Genomic DNA, 15,533 nt, shown 5'->3' on the forward strand with positions numbered 1-15,533 from the left:
CTCCCTGTAGCGCGCCGGTGAGTGTCGGGGTTGGGGCGGAGGGAGGTGACCGGACCGGGCCCAGCCCGAAGCGAACGGGAGCGTCTCCGGGGAGCCGCCGGGGGGCTCGGGCGGAGGCGCCGGGGGGTTCGGGCGGGGGCCTGCGGGCCGAGCAGGCCGGGCGACCGCCATGAGTGCTGACGTGGCCCACACCTGCACAGGCTGTCGGGTCAGTTGTGTGAACCCTGGCCGTTGTGGTCTCGGTGTGGGGTTATGTTGGAAAGGCTGGAGGAAAAGCCAGACCTGCAGCTCTTTAGAGAGTAAAAACCTCTCGGGAATTCCTTTCACAGTTTAGCGTGCCCTTTGCTTCGAAGGGTCCGCAGTTTGGTTTCTGCTGAGCCGTGCCGGCGATGAGGTACACTGACATTTGAACCGAGAAACTACAGCCTTGTTGCGTCTATTGGTAATCTCGTGGGGAGGTTACCAAGATGTTGCAACCGAGGTCAGGCGCTGTGTTTTATATCAAGGGGCAGAGGTGTGTGCCCACCAACCTGCCCTTTCTGTGATGAAAGTATTATTGTAGAGCGTCTTGGACGTGAGACAGCCACCTAAAATCAGTTTTGCTGTTTTATCTGTAAAGTTTTAAGTAGCTTGGAGGTTGGGTTGCTTATTAATATTTTGTTCGATGTAGAGGTTAACTGGAAAGGTGTTTCCCGTCCCCGGAAATGGTTAAGAAGCAAACTTGAGTCACAGACAGTTGTTCCTAGGGTGATAACTTGTTCAAGTGTCTGCACCGCCCTTCTTCCCACCGCCCCCCCGCAAATGCTCTTTCTTAGGGTTCCGGGTGCTCTTGTCTTATAGAGATCCAGCAAGAGGCAAAAAGTCCTTTCTTTCTTGTTCTCTGTGACTCATACGCCTTAATAGCAAGTTCCTGCAGTTTAAGTCTCAAAAGTTTTCTTTAGGGTAGCATGTAAATTTTAACATGGTTCCCTCCTGCCTCTGTAAGCATCTTGACTTAACGTCAGAGTGTCCTTTGGCTCTTCGTTGCCTTCAGCAGTGTTGAGAAACCCCCTTCCTTTTCCCTAACGTCTGAATGTTTGATTCTGTACTCAGAAGAGCTGGGGTCTGTGCTGTCTTTGTGCCCCGTGTCCCATAGTCTGATAGATAGGTCGGGTAGCAGTCGCCTCAGGGGCAGAGCCTGGACTCTCAGGTGCTTCTTGGAGCTCCGGTTGGTTTACCCGCTCGTGCTTGAGGCGGCTGCCCTAGCAGGAGAGACGTGTGCTTTCGTTATCTCAGTTCAGTAGCCAGGAATTTATATTGAAACAGGTTGTGCTTATTTCAGGTAGATCCAAGGCAGCTTAATTGAAGAGCTACAGTTATGAATAATGTATCTTTAGGGAGATCAGCTGGTTTCTTTGAAGCAGTCTGCCATTTTTAAAATTAGATGACCTGAGGCTACAGAATGACTTACTGGACAGAATCAAAGTCCCTATAGTTGAGATAAATGATATGTGCTTGCATTGTTTTTCTGCTGATGAATAGAGAAAAAGATGAAAAGAATAATGTTCAAGGCAGAAGATTGTTCCAAATGAAACGGGTTTATTGTTGAAAAGCTGTTAGTGGTCAGGGGGAGAAGGGGAAGCTACTTTGTAGGGAAGTGATAGAGTCTGCTTATGAAGCGGTCCTTAGGAATTGAGAAAATAATGCTAAGAAAGTTTCTGCACGGAAAATAATTGAGTATAAACGTTTTGTGAAATTTAGATTCAGATAAGATTTCGCTCATAAACAGCCATAGGGATTAGGGCCTCCCAGAATTCACTGTGAATAGAATTTCATAAGATTAAACCCAGAAAGAACTCTGAAACCATCATTTCAGTTGTCTTGCTTTATAGATGAAGGAATCGGGTCACCCCTGGAGCAGCGGTGCGGCTGGGCCATTCAGCTGGCGCCCAGTCCTTTTCTCACAGTGACACTTGAGGAATTAATCCTGTGGGCCTGTGCTCTGTGTTTTGTTTTTTAATATACGCTGTTTAATGTGATTGAGGGTTTCCTGCTGAAGCCTTCCAAGGAGGATGCCATCGCTTTGTAAGTGGTCTTGGGTGCCTCCCTTTCACATGTAAGAGGAAAAGGCTCTGCTCTCCTCTCCTGGGTCCATGTAAAGCTGAGCTGTAAGTGTTCTTAGTTTTAAAATGATAGCTTAGAACCAAAGGAAGTCCCTGATGCAGTTCTTTGTATATTTAATTCCATGAAATCTAAGTGAGTGTCAAAATGCTTGTCTATTAGAAAGGATTCCCTGTTGGCCCGGGAAAAGGCCATGTCCGAGCAGTAACTGTAGCGGATTCATAGGGCAGCTTTTGTTAGTAAATGACTGGATTTAATATGCATTCATTCACTTTTGTCTGTCTTTTGTCCAAGGACAGGAACATTGTACCCTCGCAGAAACATGTGGCTCACAGTGCAGGGCCCTGTGTCGCTTCTCCCTTTGGTGTCGGCTTTTTCTGTGACAGGCTCCCCTTAATCCATTTGTGAGGGTGTCGCTGGGGAGTAGGCTGACACGTGGAAGACGAATTTGTAAAGAGACGGTACTTGGATTTTTGTCTCAAAAGTGCAGGTTAACTGTTCAAGATTATACTTAGTATGTTTTGTTGAAAACCAGACGACCACAAAAGACGCTGTCAAGAGGATTTCTGCTCCTTTGTTTTCCGTAGAGGGTCTGTGGGCCGTCTGCTTGTCACTGACAAGTTCTGAGTGAACTTGGTTGGTCCGTTTCAGCACTGCTTTACGGTTCCTTGGGATTTTCACTCCAGGCGTAGTCGTTACAACTCCAGTCATCACACGCAGCTCGTTTTGCTGGTGGTGTGCAACCAGTCACAGTGTGGAAACGGAGACATTCTACAGGCTGGGATAAAAGGCGTTTTAGGCATGTATAATCCAGGTGGTTGTTATTTTGCAGCTTGTGTGACTCTGTGTTTTATGACTCTCTTCAGTTAAAACGGAGAAGCAGGTTTTTAACTTTGGTTTTCCTTTCCAAATATAAACTTAACCTGTGTGAAAAGTACGGTATGTGGTCTTAAGAGAGGAGGCGGCCCTTTCCGGACCTGGTGATAATTTATCGGAAAATGTGGAGGCACTGTGTACCTGGTGCCTCGTGTTGGGTTCTGCTTGGTCCCTGCCAGCTTGCTGAGGGCATTGTGGAGGCGGTGGGCATTCCACGTGGGTATGTAGCTCGGTGACATAACTGACTGTCACAGCAGGGCAGTGACTTGTCTGAAGTTGCTTGGCCGGCTCCAGCACGGCCAGCCTTGGCGTCCAGGCCGGTGTCGTCGCTCCGCAGATAGCAGTCCTCCCAGGGGTGGGCGAGGGTGGGTGTATCCCTCAGGACTTACAAGATGCAAAACTGTTTTCTCGTTTTTTTCTTCTTTCTCAATTTTCCTGATTGTAGCCAGGACTTTGAATAAATGGATTTTATGCTAACTTTTTCCTTTTTTTCTTTTTCAGTTCAAATTAAGGAAAGCCTCCCTCCTGCTTCTTTCTGCAAGCAGCATCTCATTGTGCAAGAGCTCAGTCATGCAGCCGCCGCCCCAGGCTGTGCCGTCTGGCATGGTCGGGCCGCCTCCGTCGGGGAGTCCTCAGACCATGTTCTGGTCTAACAGCCCTTACCGGAGACAGGCCGGCAGCCACGCTCCGATGGCCCCGGTAGCCTGCCCACTGCAGCCAGTGACAGACCCTTTTGCTTTCAGTCGACAGGCTCTCCAGACTACATCGCTGGGCGGTTCGTCTAAAAGCAGCCTGCCCATTTTGCAAGGCCCAGCCCTGCCGTCGTCCCTGCAGCGTGCTGGTCTGCCCGTGCCTCACACAAACACTGGGGACAGCTCCCAAGGGCCCTGCGAACCTCTGCCAGGGCCTCCGGTGCAGCCCAGGGCAGACGCCAGCCCATTTCCCGGGGCGCCAATGCCCTCGGCCTCACACGGGCCCGAGACGACCAGGAGTGCCAAGGCTCCCGGCCCAGAGCCTGAGCTCCCGGACCCGCCGTACCCACCACAGTACATCCCAGCAGCAGGGTCCAGCGGCGCTCGCGGGGGCCTTCCACAGGGGCACGCGTCTGGGCCCGACAGGCCCCTGAGCCGGCCGAGCCCCCCCGACAGCGCCACACCCCCAGCAGCGCTCCCGCTCCCCCCTCAGCCCTGTCAGCAAGTGCCTGGGCAGTGGGGGCCGGGGCAGGGAGGTCCACGGCCCCCAGGTCAGCATTACTGGCCTGGCCCAGAGGGGCCCCCGCAGATCCCAGGGCCCCACGCCTCCAGCGTCACCCACTTTCCCCCTCTGTCCAGCCTGCATCAGCGTCCTGGCCACGAGCAGCTCGGCCCCCCGGCTTCCTTACCAGGACCCTCGGCCAGTGGTGGAAAAAACGAGGCCGCCTACCTGCCCAGTGGAGACCACTCAGCAAATAGCTTTGATCCAGAGAGCGCGTTCAGGCAGAATTCCAGAGTTGGGAACGCTCGGGCAAACCAGGAGCTCAGGTCGAGTCCTGGAGTGAACAGAGAGCAGCTGTCAGGCCTGGCTGCTATTAGCCCGCTTGCTCAGGTAAACCGCCCGGAAAGCCGTTCGCACTACCTGCCGGGCGCCGGGGGTGGCTGGACCCCACTGGAGGGGGGCTCGGGCGCACTCGCCATGTTTTTCAAAGGAGGAGAGACCGAGAACGAAGAGAACCTCTCGTTGGAAACAGCGGGCTCTGCTGGGCAGGCCGACATAGACGGTTTCTGCCTCGGCCAGCTTCCCGCACACGTGGGCGTGGGAGGCGCTCACCAGGCCTTTCCCAGAGGCTCCAGCAGTGAGCCCATGCAGCTGGGGGGAGAGCCACAGCCAGCCTCTAAGGCAGCCGCCATGGACGTGTGGGCGGACACGGCCCGTGCAGGGGCGCAGTACGAGAACATTGAGAACCTGGAGTTTGTTCAGAACCAGGAAGTTCTGCCGAGCGAGCCCCTCACCATGGATCCTTCCTCCCCAGGCGATCCGCTCAGATGCGGGCCCCTTCCTGGCCCAGCTGGCCCCAGGCTCAGTGCGGTGGGCCCTGCGGGCAGCGGGGGCCCCAATCTCGAGGCCCTGGATATGACAGCGCACCCTGCACGGTCTGACAGCGTGTCGTCCGGTTACGGCGGCAAGAGCCACCGGGCCCTTCCAGGTGCAGCCAGGCCCTGCGACTCGGGTACCTTCATTCAGCAGGAAGTGGGAAAGCCTGAGGATGAGTCTGCAGGGAGGTTTTTTAAGCAGATCGATTCCTCTCCTGTCGGCGGCGAGACAGACGAGACCAGCAGCCAGAACTACCACGGCAGCCTGTCCCAGCCCTCGACCCCCAGCCCCCCAAAACCTACGGGGGTATTTCAGACGAGTGCGAACAGTTCTTTTGAACCCGTGAAATCGCACTTGGTTGGAGTAAAGCCCATTGAGGCAGATCGCGCCAACGTGGTAGGAGAGGTGAGGGGGCCCAGCGCCCACCAGAAGCAGCACAGAGCAGCCGCTGCCACGCCTGATGCCACCCCTGGCAACCTGGAGCAGCCTCCTGACAACATGGAGACCCTCTTCCCGCCGCAGCGCTGCGTGCCGCCTCTCACCACACCCGTGGAGGCCGGACGTGGACTTCTGCAGGCCGCGGGGCCGCCCTTGGAAACAGTGCTGCCCGCACCCGAGAAGAGGCCCTCGACCAGGGCGCAGGGGCCTGGGACGTGTGAGAGCCCCGCCACGACCTTGTGGGCGCAGAACGAGCTCCCGGACTTTGGGGGCAACGTCCTTCTGGCCCCGGCAGCTCCCGCGCTTCATGTGCCAGTGAAACCTCAGCCGTCTGAAGTGATTCAGCCCCCAGATGAGGGGGTGGCACGGCAGGTGGGCCCTGGCTGTCAGAGTGGGGATGGCCTTGGCACTTCTGAGAACCTGGAGAACCCTCCGCAGCTTGGCGAAGAGGAGGCTCTGCCGCCGCAGGCTGGCCCCGGCTATGCCAGCCTGCTGTCCTCCCCGCCCACTGAGTGTTTGCAGAATCAGCCCGTCTTGATCGCCCAGCCCGATCAAAGCTATAGTCTGGCTCAGCCTGTTAACTCTTCTATGTCCTTACCAAATTCTAACGAGAAGGCTCCATCCTGGAGAGACTCTTCGGTGGGAGATAAGCCCTCAGTCAGCAGCCGGGCTGCTGGTGGTGATCCTGGAGAGAATGTACCTTTGTCTGGGATGCCAGCCGGCTCTCTCGTCTGCTCGCCTCCGCCTAACCATCTGGCTCAGAGTCCTTTTCCACAAGCTTCTGGTACCTATGACGTGGTTTCTAATCAAGCTGCTAATTTGCTGGTTCAACTGCACTCTCATCCAAAGCCCTCACTTCCAGAAGGTCAGAAGGCCCACAGCGCAGAGTGTGTGCCTCCTGAGGGGCTGCCCAGCCCTGCGGGGGCCTCGGGCCTGGTGTTGGTGCCGCCTGCAGGCGGCAGCTCTGTGCCTGGCAGCAGCAAGCCAGGCCTCTGTGGCAGGCGGGACGGAGCTGTGGGAGCCCTGGACTGCACGTTCAGTAGGACTTTAGAAAATCCTGCAGGAGTGTACGGCCCAGCCCATGCAGATGGCCCGGCCTCTGGTCAGCAGCCCACTGCCAGTTGTCGGCCTCTTGGGCCTGGGGCGAACACCCCGGACCGTTTCTATCAGCAGGTGATGAAAGAGGCTCAGGACCAGCCCGGTGCAGAGAGAGCCAAGCAGGAGCTGGCACCGCCACTGCCTGCTCCGCAGGGGCCCAGAGCAGTGCTTCCGGAGCCTTCAACCCCAGGGAGTCCCCGGTGCAGGCACAGCCTGCAGACTCGGCCCAGCCTGCAAGCCCAGCTCCTGCTGACGCGGGTCAGCAGCTGCCGCCCCGGCCACCTCGGTCCTCCAGCGCCTCTGTTGTGTCCACCAGCTCGAGCCAGGCCGCCCCACGGCCCGACCAGCAGTGGCTGCAGCCCCCGCCTCCCGACCTGGCTTCCTATTACTACTACAGGTCCCTGTATGACGGCTACCAGCCCCCGTATCCCTCCCCATACCCGCCGGATCCTGGCCCAGCCCCCCACTATTACCAGGTAGGGCCATGCTCTTGGGCGGTTGAGCGCTCTGACCAGTGATCTCTTTCTCATGTCCTGCTCCGGGGCAGGGTTCTGCGGTCAGTCCTGAGGGAACCCATGGTCCCCCTGCTGGCACACGCCTCTTCATGAGCTTCATGAGAAGGGTGCTCCCTGTCCCAGCTCATTCTTTGGACCACAGCCCTTCTCCTGGAGGGCCACGCTGCACAAGAGCCTGTTTTATCTGGGGAGAATCACTACTTCATTTTGGTGTAGCACAGCATACCCCAGCTTACATGAGAAAGGACCCTCACTTCCTGTCCTGCCCACCGGCTCGCAGCAGAGCCAGAGTTCTGGGTGGCACATTTTGGAAAACTGGAATAGCCTCTTGAAGCTTCTTTCTGGTTTTAACATCAAAAACTTAACGTGAGAAGCAAGAGGCAAACTCTAGTCTTTTAAAGCCCTGCTTTAGGATAAAAGCGTTCAGGGTACGAGGCCAGGCTTGGGGCGTAGTGCAGGTGGAGCAGCTAGGAGCGGTGGCGGCGTGCACGCTCGGGCACCCGGCCACAGCACGGGGCCGCCACGCTGCACGGGATCCTTTCTCAGCTCTTCTCGGTGAGCCAGGCCCACGGGTGCTGTTTAGCTTCCGATTCATCCTGCTTTATTGTGGCCCACGTGGACACCTTTGATTGTCTGCTCGTTACCATCTCGTGTCCTGGCCCAGCATTGCCACAGTCTGCAAAGGTAGAAGGATTGTGGACCAGGAGTCTGGAGCTCCTTGCGTGACATGGCTGTGGGCCCCACACTGGAGGCCCCACAGTCAGAAGCAGCTGAGGGAGCAGAGCTGTGGTGGGCTGGGGGCCGCCTGGGGGTGGGGCGGCCTGAGGGGCTTCGAGAGTCTGTGTATGCGTGGGAATGAGTTACATGCCTAACCCCGAGACCTGGGAATCAGAGCCAGGAAGAGCCACAGAGACTTATTTGCATGGAGGGAAATGACGCTCTGCAGGACCCCAGGGTGGGCCGGCAGAGTGTGGAGGGGCCCGAGCCCCAGCGGTACCCGGCACTGCTGCGTGGGACCCCAGGCCCCAGTGGGGGTCAAGAGTAAGTCCAGGTTACATGCTGTCTCGTTCTCCACCCGCTCTTGACAGAGAATCAGGCCCTGAGACAGGAAAGACAGGTCTGGCTCGTGCCTGGATCACCCATCCCTGCTTCAGGTTCCAGCATGGCTGTGGGGCCGCAGGGCTGCTGCATCCGGAAGGGGCTGAAAGCCTCGTGAGGCTAGAGCGCGATCCTCTTTTTGGGGCTGCCTGTGCCCGCGGGACCCAATCCCAGGGGACCCGGATTGTTTTGCTTGCTTGAGTTGGTGCCCGAGATGGGACCCCAGGCTGTGGGGTCTCAGCACCTACTCAGGTGAGACCTCAGGAAGCGGAAGAGAGCCCTTGAGGCTCACCTGGGCATGGCCCGCTGCTGTAGGCTGTCTCCTGAGCCAGGCCGGGCTGGCTGTCTTTGGAACAGGGCTGTCTGCAGAGCCTTACCTGGGTCCTGAGAGCCATGCCAGGTGGCTGCGTAGGTGGCTCCTGGCGTCTAATGACGATGTCCTTCTTCCGGCAGGACGTCTACGGCCTCTACGACCCCAGGTACAGGCCTTGTGACGGCGCTGCCTACGTGGACCCCTGTCGCTGCCCCGAGCCCGAGCGGCCCGGCTCCCGGGCCAGTCACTGCTCCGACCGCCCGGTCGCCAGGTGATGCGTGTTTGTGTTGCCGGCTGTCGTTGTAGCTTAGTGGTTCGGGGGAGACCATGTTTGCAGAGAATCATACAAACCTGTTGGGTGTGTGTGTACGTTTCGTGGGTGTGGACAGATCGTAGGATGCATCTTTGAATCAAACTGAGCCCACTACCCAACACAGCCACAGGCACGTTGGCAGGTGGTCTTGGTCAGGCCAGACCCTGGGCGGGGCCACCAGGGAGGCCCCCTGCTCTCAAGCAGGGCTTCTTCTGGCCTGGGCAGTGGTCCTGTTGCCTGTGGTCACATAGCAGCTTTTAACCTGTGGAGGTTGTTCCCCACACTGGTTCCAGAGGCGCCCAGGTCAGGCAGGCTCAGGCTGCGACCTGGGGTGATCTGTTGGTGGCAGCAGCCGCGAGCCTGGGCTGTCTGCCTGGCGCTGCCTCCTGGGTCGGGGGCCGCGAGCCTGGGCTGTCTGCCTGGCGCTGCCTCCTGGGTCGGGGCCCCCAGCAAGCTCGCTCTCACTTTTCTACCTGACTGAGCGCGTCTCAGTTCTGCAGTTACAGACGAGGCGTTTTGAAAGGTCCTTGGCGTCGCGTCTTCCGCTGAGTAAAATTTAAGCAGGCCACAGCTCTCCCACTCAGGTGTCGGTGGGTTAGGGCCCAGCCTTGCCACCTGCCATAGTGGCCCCTGCACCCAGGCACCTCGTCTTGCAGGGCCGGCTTTCTGTGAGACTGTGAGGCTTACTCCGGCTTGTAATGGAGAGAGTGGCGCAGGGGAAGGCCGCGTCCCCCACTGCCTTACAGACTTAGAGCTGCTCCTGCTGCTTCAAGGCCTTGGTCGCTCGTCTGGAGAGCTAGCCGGGCCTGTCCGGGTGGACCCCTGTCCTTGCGGAGGGACGCACTCAGCTTCAGACCCCTGCGCTCTGGGCACTCGGTGGGAGACCATGCCCATCTGTCCCCTGGGAGGCGAGACTGGCATCACAGTGGATGCTCTGATCTGGGAGAGCAGCAGGCAGATGTTTTCTGGAAGCCCTGAGAGGCGAGGGAGGGCGGGGCTAGGGCACACACACCTCGCCCTTCCTGTCTCCTCTCCAGCCTTCGGGTTAGCGCGAGGGGCCCGTGAAAGCTGTGGGCTGTTGTGACTGATCGGAGGCGGGCCTTGCTGCCTGGCAGGGGTTTGAGGCCCAGCCTATGGTGTCCAGGTCCCCTCTGCGTCCTCACTGCGCTCTCCTCCCTGCATGTGCACGCGTGCAGACACGCGTGCAGGCCTATGTGCATGTGTTGAGCATCCGTGTGTTGTGCTCATGCCGGGTGGTCACAGCCTAGGGGAGCTGCTGGAGGGAGGAAAGCGCCCTGGGTATCCATGTGGAGTCCTTGCTGCTGGGTGACGGGGCTGGGCAAGCAGCAGGGTGGCCGTGCCCTGCCCTGCCCCGCTCAGGGCGCCCCGCCCCACTCAGGGTGCATCTCTGGGCCCCCGTGGTGGGGCCGGTGGGGCCCGAGTGCTGCCCCAGGGCCCCCAGTCAGCGGGTGCTGTTCCCTCGGTGGGGGTAGGGGGGCACTCTTCAAGGGCAGCTGCACCTCGGAGTGAGCCATTCCCAGGGGTTTGCAGTCACAGTTTAAAAATCAGAAGTGCTGTTAAGTCCTTCCAAGGATCTTTCTGACCCAGCGGGCCCGGTCCCGCCCATCCTGCAGTGAGAGGCAGCAGCACTGGGCAGTCAGCTGGGATGGGTGCAGGGCCTCCACCCCTCTCGGGGGACACACAGTCACGGTTGGGGGAGGGTGTCACAGTCGGTGCTGGCTTGGTGTCCGTGGCTCAGTGCTTTTCGTTCGCTTCTGCTGAGCACGATTCCAGAGCCGGGAGAGCCTGCTTCAGCATTGGCGTTGACAGGATGGATTCCTGAGCGCACCAGAAAGCGTCAGCTGTCTTCTGCTGAACAACACCTCCTGAGTTGCTTCAGCAGATAGATCTCAATTCGCTCTATGGTAGGGAGTCCTGTAATCTTTTTGTCGTCACTGGTTCGGATCTCCTGATTGGAGTTTTTCCACAACCAAGGTGCCGTGATGAAAGCCTGGGGCTCTGGGTGTATTGACTGGAATCTTGTCGCATGCTAAGCAGCAGCTCATCTTGTTTTGTAACAGCACTGTGTGTGTGTGTTTCAGGCAAGTGTATCCTGAAGGTTACTATAATTCCAAAAGCGGATGGAGCAGTCAGAGTGATTACTATGCAGCTTACTATTCCGGCCAGTACGATTACGGAGGTACGTTCAGAAGCTGTCACGGGCTTACCGCAGCAGACGCCTTCAGACCTTGGTGCAGCCAGGCGCCAGGTGGCGGCGTGGTGGACTTTCTTAGGAAACTTTTCCTTTTTATTAGTCATGCGATTTTATCTATAGCCAAAGTAGCAGAAAGTAATTTGCGTCTAGAAATAACTGTATTGCTACTGTTCATTGACAAGTATTACCCAAGTCACAGTAGTGTGTTTTTATCACGTTGATAGATTTCTTTGACTTTCTAGCAAAGTGTAATTCTTGGTAGTACCAGAGTATGTGGCTCATCCTTACACGGACGAGCTAAAATTGATAGAAATAAAATGAGGGGCCGGCTGCCCCCTGCACCATTCACGTGTGATGTGCCCGGGGGCCTCGTGTAGCAGGAGCCCTCGGGTTGGACAGAGCAGCCTCAGGTGGCCCGTGCCCCTCCCCTTCAGGCGCATGTGCGTCTTGGCGAGCATCCCCTGAGCAGCCCTCCTGGGCCCCCTGCCTGGCCATGGCCAGAGGGAGGGTCCTGACCTGCAGCCGTCAGTCCAGCACAGCCCCTACTTCCCCATCTTCTGGGGCTCCTCCTCCACTTTGTATTTGCACTGTTTTACGCATTATAATGTTAATTAATGTGTTTTGGAAAAACAGTTTTTTAGTTTGAGAGTGTTTTTTAGATTTTTATTCTTAACTGAGATACGGTTGATTCAGTGTTGCGCCTGATGCCTGCTGTCCCAGAACAGCTCAGTTGTACACGTACATTGGTTCTCTTTAAATACTCTTTTCCATTGTGGTTTGCTCCAGGAGACCGGGTGTAGTTCCACGCACTGCGCAGTAGACCCTTGCCTATCCACTGAGAGTGTTTCTTAAAGCTGTGTGGACCACATTAGAGAAAAGAGATGAATGATTTTTTTTTTTAAGCACGTGTTGAGAGAAATTTAGCCAGTGGGCTTTGAGGAAGACATGCCGGATCCTCTCCTGCCTCACGGTTCATGGTCCCCAGGGTCGTGCTGCTTTTCGGGTGGAGAGTTTGGTTCCTCTCGGAGGCTAGGAGCATCCTTCAGTCCTGGGATGGCCTGGTTTCTCCAGTGGTAGCCAGAGGAGTGTCTTTTTCACATTGTACTGACCTGGTGATCTCTCACTATAGACCCAAGTCGCTGGGATCGGTTCTACTACGGCCCTCGGTTCAGAGACCCCCGTTCCTACGACAGGGGGTATTGGTGTGATGCCGAGTACGACTTGTGCAGGAAGGAGAACTACGCCTACGGTGACAGGTGGGCAGCACAGACTCCAGCACGGAGGGCGGGCCGTGAGTCAGCCGGGCCTTTGCCCTTGGGTCCTGCGTTCACTCGAGAGCTGCGGTCGCATCTGGCTCCCAGGCACCCGCCACTGTCAAAGAAGGGTGAACCGGAGGTTCTTTCTTCGGGCTTTTGGTGGGGAACTGACCTTAGAACCAGCGCGGGGAGTCAGTTCAGCCTCTTCTTCGCAGGTCCATGAGAGGCGTGACTGCCTTGGAATGGACCCCCAGCCTGTATCTCTTGGTCTCAGGCAGGGCCTGAACTTGGCCGTGGGTGCGGTGACCCCGCTACAGTGTGGGCTGTGGCGAGTGTCATTCCTGGGGTCAGGACCCTGGGGGGCTCAGCCGTGTGCAGTATAGGAGCCTTGCCTCTGCCTACTGCCTCCTCCAGGCCCGAGAAATACGATGACCGCTACAGGTACGACCCCCGCTTCACCGGGAGCTTTGACGATGAGCCCGAGCCACCTCGGGACCCTTACGGGGAGGAGGTGGACCGGCGTAGTGAGCACAGCGAGCACTCGGCACGGAGCCTGCGCAGCGCGCCCAGCCTGCAGAGCCGCCGCAGCAGCTTCAGCGCCCACTCCCACCAGGTAGGCGGGGGCAGGCTCCGGGGCCACCTGGGGTCACGGGGGGCGGCGAAGGGGCTTCACCTATCCACTTTGTGCTCCCGAAGAGTCAGGTGTACCGGAGTCATAACGTGCCCTCCGGGTCCTATGAGGTGCCCCCTCCGCCGGGCTCCTTCCACGGTGATTACGCCTACGGCCCCTACGGGAGCGACTTCCATGGCGCACCAGGCTTTCCAGAGTACGGCTACCCCGCCGAGGCCAGCTGGCCCTCCGTGGAGCAAGGTGTGTGTGCAAGGCCCTGGGCTCACACAGTGCGGAGGGGCCCAGGGGCTCCTGGGACCAGCGTCTGCGCCTGCGGCAAGAAGGGCTGGGCTACGACCCAGGTGGGAACTGGTGATGGTCGGGCCTGGGCTTCCCTGGGAGCTGCTGGCCTGTCCATCACATCCACTTCAGTGCAGCGCTGCCTTGAGGCTTCCTGCCCAGGTCAGCTCCCCATGTGGAGGGACAGCAGCCCCCTCCCGCCACCCGCCCTGCGAGGCTGACCGCACGGGTGCGTGGCTCTTAGAGGAAGCCTGGTTCTCCTTGCAAAGCTCCTGATCGTTTACTTACCGCACGAGCTGCACCTCAGTGCACCTTTGAGATACTTGATCACGTGCTATTTCTTGGAAACCTGTACAAGTACGTGAAGTTTGAGAACAAACAGTATAAGAGATAACTGATGGACTTGCTCGAATGTTCCGTAATTGGAGATCTCCCTTCCTGCTCGCCTGTGGTGTCTCACTTTCAGTCGTTACCTCAGCGCGCTGATGCTGCTCTAAGGTCGTAGCTGTGAGGAGTGCGCAGGGCCACCTGAGCAGGTTTCTGTTTTAAAAGCACAGCACATCCTGATGGCTCTTAAAGGAATCTTTTCATTTTAGAGGAGAAACTCCTTGTTTTTAATGGTTTGTTTGTGTGACACATGCGTAAGTTCTCCTTTTTAATAGGATATTTAATAGTTGAAAGGCAGTCGATCTGGATAATCTGTGATTCCGGCTGTCTGGGTGTCTTAAAAACTTGAGCTGTTGATCTAGTTGAGAAGCATTAAACAGTGACAAGCTGGCAGCTTCTTTTTCACTTGATCCACATGTAGCTCCGTCGAGACCCACTTCTCCCGAGAAGTTCTCGGTGCCTCACGTCTGTGCCAGGTTTGGTCCTGGGGGCCAGCTCATCAAAGTGATTCCAAACCTGCCTTCAGAAGGACAGCCTGCGCTGGTTGAAATTCACAGCATGGAGGTAATTCCGTGGGGAGCAGTTCCGTGTCTTCGTTCAGCGCCCCCACCTCAAAAACGTGCTTTCCAGCCTGCCCTCTTCCACTTCCGTGTCCTTGCCTGAAAAGCAGTCTTAAGCAACGCTAACCCATGAGTCTGATTTGTAGGTGGTTTTGATTCTGTTCTGTCATCTATTTTTCCTCCCAGGAGTCAATATTTTGTTAGTAAGAATTTTAGGGGGGGGGTTGTGGTTCGTCCCCTGGGCTCGGAAGATCCCCTGGAAAAGGAAATGGCAACCCACTCCAGTGTTGTTGCCTGGAGAATCCCATGGACGGAAGAACCTGGTAGGCTACAGTCCACGGGGTCGCAAAGAGTCGGACACGACTGAGCGACTTCACTTTTTTACTTTTGTGTTAGACATGGAATTATCCTGTGTTCATTTTTTTGTTGTTGTTTGACTTTCTGATTTTGGAGGGAGGGCTCCATAGGTGCTCATTTTACCGGTGATCTGGAGAGTGGGTAGAGGAGCCTCGTGACCTCGGGGGGCTGGCGTGGGGCACACCACTCTGTGCCTGCAGGTCTCTTCCATCGTGTGTATCCAGGCCCTGCGTCAGAGTCTGGGCAGGAGGAAGGGATCTCACTGCTTAAGTAAAGTTTGGAAGTCACTGTCGTAGAGCTGGCTTGCCCACGATCTGTGATGGAGGCGCTGCCCCCGTGGGGGACAGCCCGTCCCAAGGACGGTGTCCGTAGCTCTGTCTGCCGATGTGGCCAGCAGACGTGGGCTGGGCCAGGCGATGCTGTGCCACCCCTGTGAACCACTCTCCCCATCCCTCTCCTGTCCCTGCCTAGACCTTGCTGCAGCATACACCGGAGCAGGAGGAGATGCGGGCCTTCCCAGGACCTCTCGGCAAGTACGTGCCCACAGAAGCGCTCTCGGTGCCCCGCCCACTGGCTGTGCCGGGCACGGCCTGGCAAGTGCTGCGGCTGCTGTTCACCAAGCGTGTGTTCTTTTTGCAGAGATGAGACCCATAAAGTGGATGTTATTAATTTTGCACAGAACAAGGCTACAAAGTGTTTGCAGAATGAAAACTTAATAGACAAAGAGTCTGCGAGTCTTCTCTGGAGCTTTATTGTCCTGCTGTGCAGGCAGAACGGGGTACGTGTCTCCCCTCCTAGAGCGTCCCTTCTCGTCGGCTCTAGTCCCGGGGTCCTCAGCCCCCAGGAGGATCAGGCAGGATTTCTGGGCCAGGCATTCCCGTCCGGGGGGTCCCGCAGGAAGCAGGAGTCCAGCAGGGCATGTGGTTTGGGGTAAAGGGAGGTCTGGCCTCCGCCTCGTCGGCCTGCCCAGCATGTGCCTCCGGTGTGCCGTGTCGCTCCCGGCGAGGGGGGGAGCAGCTCTGCACCC

At 57.3% G+C, this 15,533-nt stretch overlaps 1 protein-coding gene across 1 annotated transcript in view; it reads left to right on the top strand.

The window, feature by feature from the left end:
• SEC16A (SEC16 homolog A, endoplasmic reticulum export factor) overlaps window positions 1–15,533 on the top strand; it is a 32,423-nt gene that overhangs the window by 2,860 nt on the left and 14,030 nt on the right. Inside the window, 10 exon segments of the mRNA XM_070378733.1 lie at window positions 3,478–6,775; window positions 6,778–7,058; window positions 8,649–8,779; window positions 10,924–11,021; window positions 12,166–12,292; window positions 12,707–12,905; window positions 12,989–13,163; window positions 14,011–14,153; window positions 14,978–15,039; window positions 15,146–15,284. Coding sequence (XP_070234834.1) covers window positions 3,547–6,775; window positions 6,778–7,058; window positions 8,649–8,779; window positions 10,924–11,021; window positions 12,166–12,292; window positions 12,707–12,905; window positions 12,989–13,163; window positions 14,011–14,153; window positions 14,978–15,039; window positions 15,146–15,284 — 4,584 coding nt within the window. The 5' untranslated portion in view covers window positions 3,478–3,546.

This window comes from Bos mutus, chromosome 11 (genome assembly GCF_027580195.1).
Source record: "Bos mutus isolate GX-2022 chromosome 11, NWIPB_WYAK_1.1, whole genome shotgun sequence".
Classification (NCBI taxonomy): Eukaryota; Metazoa; Chordata; class Mammalia; order Artiodactyla; family Bovidae; genus Bos; species Bos mutus.